At 49.4% G+C, this 2500-nt stretch overlaps 1 protein-coding gene across 1 annotated transcript in view; it reads right to left on the reverse strand.

Annotated features, from left to right (window-relative positions):
• The window catches only part of LOC138976420 (E3 ubiquitin-protein ligase TRIM56-like), a 65702-nt gene that overhangs the window by 61368 nt on the left and 1834 nt on the right, over nucleotides 1-2500 (reverse strand). Inside the window, exon 2 of the mRNA XM_070349275.1 lies at nucleotides 1249-2376. Within this exon, the coding sequence (XP_070205376.1) occupies nucleotides 1249-2367 (1119 nt within the window). The 5' untranslated portion in view covers nucleotides 2368-2376. The remainder of the gene's footprint in view (nucleotides 1-1248; nucleotides 2377-2500) is intronic.

The following is a 2500-nucleotide window of genomic DNA, read 5'->3' on the forward strand; positions in this document are numbered from 1 at the left end:
ACGCGGCGATGTTTCTATCGACAACAGCATACACTTTAACTTAAAAAGCTGTTTCAACAACTGTGTTGTGAAATCGAATGCACTTGGAGTCAGTTTTTCTTCCAAAGTCAGAAAGCGTGTAGCGGTGTGCATGTCTGCGCGAACATGATGCGCGTAAGAAGTTTGTCTGCTATCAAAACCTGAGATCAACGCATCGACGCAAAAACTTTCATTTTGTAAGTTTGGAACAACAAATCAAGGTCATAACAGCTATATAATCGCTATTATGTTTTCAGCGTAGCAATAGGGTCCGATATTTAGACTCGAACAAGTATAATGCGACTCGTCTTCGACTCGTCGCATTATACTTGTCTCGTCTAAATATCGGACCCTATTGCTACGCTGAAAACACAATAGCTGTTACTCATCATTCGAATTGGGATCCCAAGACTGGTGGGGAAGGTCAACAAGCTGGCCATACCGATGAATGATATCATCCTTACCTGACGTGTACCGATGAACAGGATCATCCTTACCTGACGTGTACTGATGAATGAGATCATCCTTACCTGACGTGTACCGATGAATGATATCATCCTTACCTGACGTATACTGATGAATGAGATTATCCTTACCTGACGTGTACTGATGAACAAGATCATCCTTACCTGACGTGTACCGATTAATGAGATCGTCATTAATTGACGTGTACTGATGAATGAGATCATCATTAACTGACGTGTACTGATGGATGAGATCATCATTAACTGACGTGTACTAATGGATGAGATCATCCTTAACTGACGTGTACCGATGAACAATATAATCCTTACCTGACGTGTACTGATGAATGAGATCATCATTAACTGACGTGTACTGATGAACAAGATCATCCTTACCTGACGTGTACTGATGAATGAGATCCTCCTTACCTGACGTGTACTGATGAATGAGATCCTCCTTACCGGACGTGTTCTGATGAATGAGATCCTCCTTACCTGACGTGTACCGATTAATGAGATCATCCTTACCTGACGTGTACCGATGCATGAGATCCACCTTACCTGACGTGTACTGATGAATGAGATCCATCTTACCTGACGTGTTCTGATATGATGAATGAGATCCTCCTTACCTGACGTGTACTGATGAATGAGATCCATATTACTTGACGTGTACTGATGAATGAGATCATCCTTACCTGACGTGTACTGATGAATGAGATCATCCTTACCTGACCGGCGAACGCAAGAAGAAGAAGATCCTTACCTGACGTGTACTGATGCTGACAGGCTTGACCTTCACCTGACCCAGTGCCGACAGTTCCTTCTCAATGCGGGCCACTGCTGCAGCGTCAATGGTCAGCGTAACCGTGGAAACCGACTTCCAGTTCACTGAAAGTTGACCACAAGTGACCAGTATGTCCTTCACACGATTCCTCAAAGCACGAGTCACGTCACACATTACTTTATTAGTGGCCCCTCTGGTGGTGCGATCAGCAACACGTCGGTGTGACGTCAGCCTGCCTCGATGATCCAACAAGGTGACCTTGACGTCCAAGGCTGTGTCCTTCACCTTGGCCTTGGCGTCTAGCGTCATCCTCTTCAGACGACGCCTGCTTTCCTTGACGGAGTTCTCTAACTGGTCGCAGGTCCAGTCGATCTCAGCAACAGCTTCCTGCACCATTTTCTCCGTGGCCTCCAGGTGGCGCTCCAACGCTGCCACAGCTTCTTCCAGCTGCTGCTCTTCCGTCAGCAGTGACGTCACCATTCGACTCAGCTCTTCACGTGACTTGTCTGCCGCTTCCGCCAGTTCCGTCAGGTCTGGGCATGCGCGGTGCTTGGCGCTTGCACACAGGTGGCAAATGGCGGCCCCGTGAGTGGGACAAAAGAGCTCGCAGGGCTTGCTGGTGTGCACGCTGCAGTGGTCAGGCTGACTGGCGGCTAGCTCTTCCGCTGTCATGCTGGACAGGTCTTCCACCTTGTGGTCACGGGCTACGGAGTATTTGGTGTGTGCCTGCCCGCAAGGTTTACACATCATGTCGTTGCAGGTCAGACAGATGGACACGGCGGCTGACTGACACACAACACACACGTGGTCCTGGCTCAGTACACGTGTACTCTCCACCAGAGCTGCCATGGCGACGTCATCCGGTAAGGCGTCCACCACCTCCTCCCACCCCTTCGTCTTGCTTTTCTCTTTGGGGTCCGCGATGGCGCCCCTGCAGAGCGGACAGAGGGCCTCGGGGTTGGAGGCGAGCCAGGAGAGAAGACAGTGGCGACACAGGACGTGAGCACAGGGCAGCAGTTTGGGGTTCTTGAACAGCTCGTGACACACGGAGCATTCTGTGTCACTGTCCGCTGAGCTTGCACCAGCTGCCGTTGCCATGGTTACGTTCTGTAGGGAAAACAATGAGAGGGCGCGTTAAGCGAATCAAGAAAGAGTTCAACAATAACAACAGCAACAGCAACAAGACCAACAACAACAACAACAACAACATCAACAACAACAGCAGCAACAG

This window comes from Littorina saxatilis, linkage group LG9 (genome assembly GCF_037325665.1).
Source record: "Littorina saxatilis isolate snail1 linkage group LG9, US_GU_Lsax_2.0, whole genome shotgun sequence".
Lineage (NCBI taxonomy): Eukaryota > Metazoa > Mollusca > Gastropoda > Littorinimorpha > Littorinidae > Littorina > Littorina saxatilis.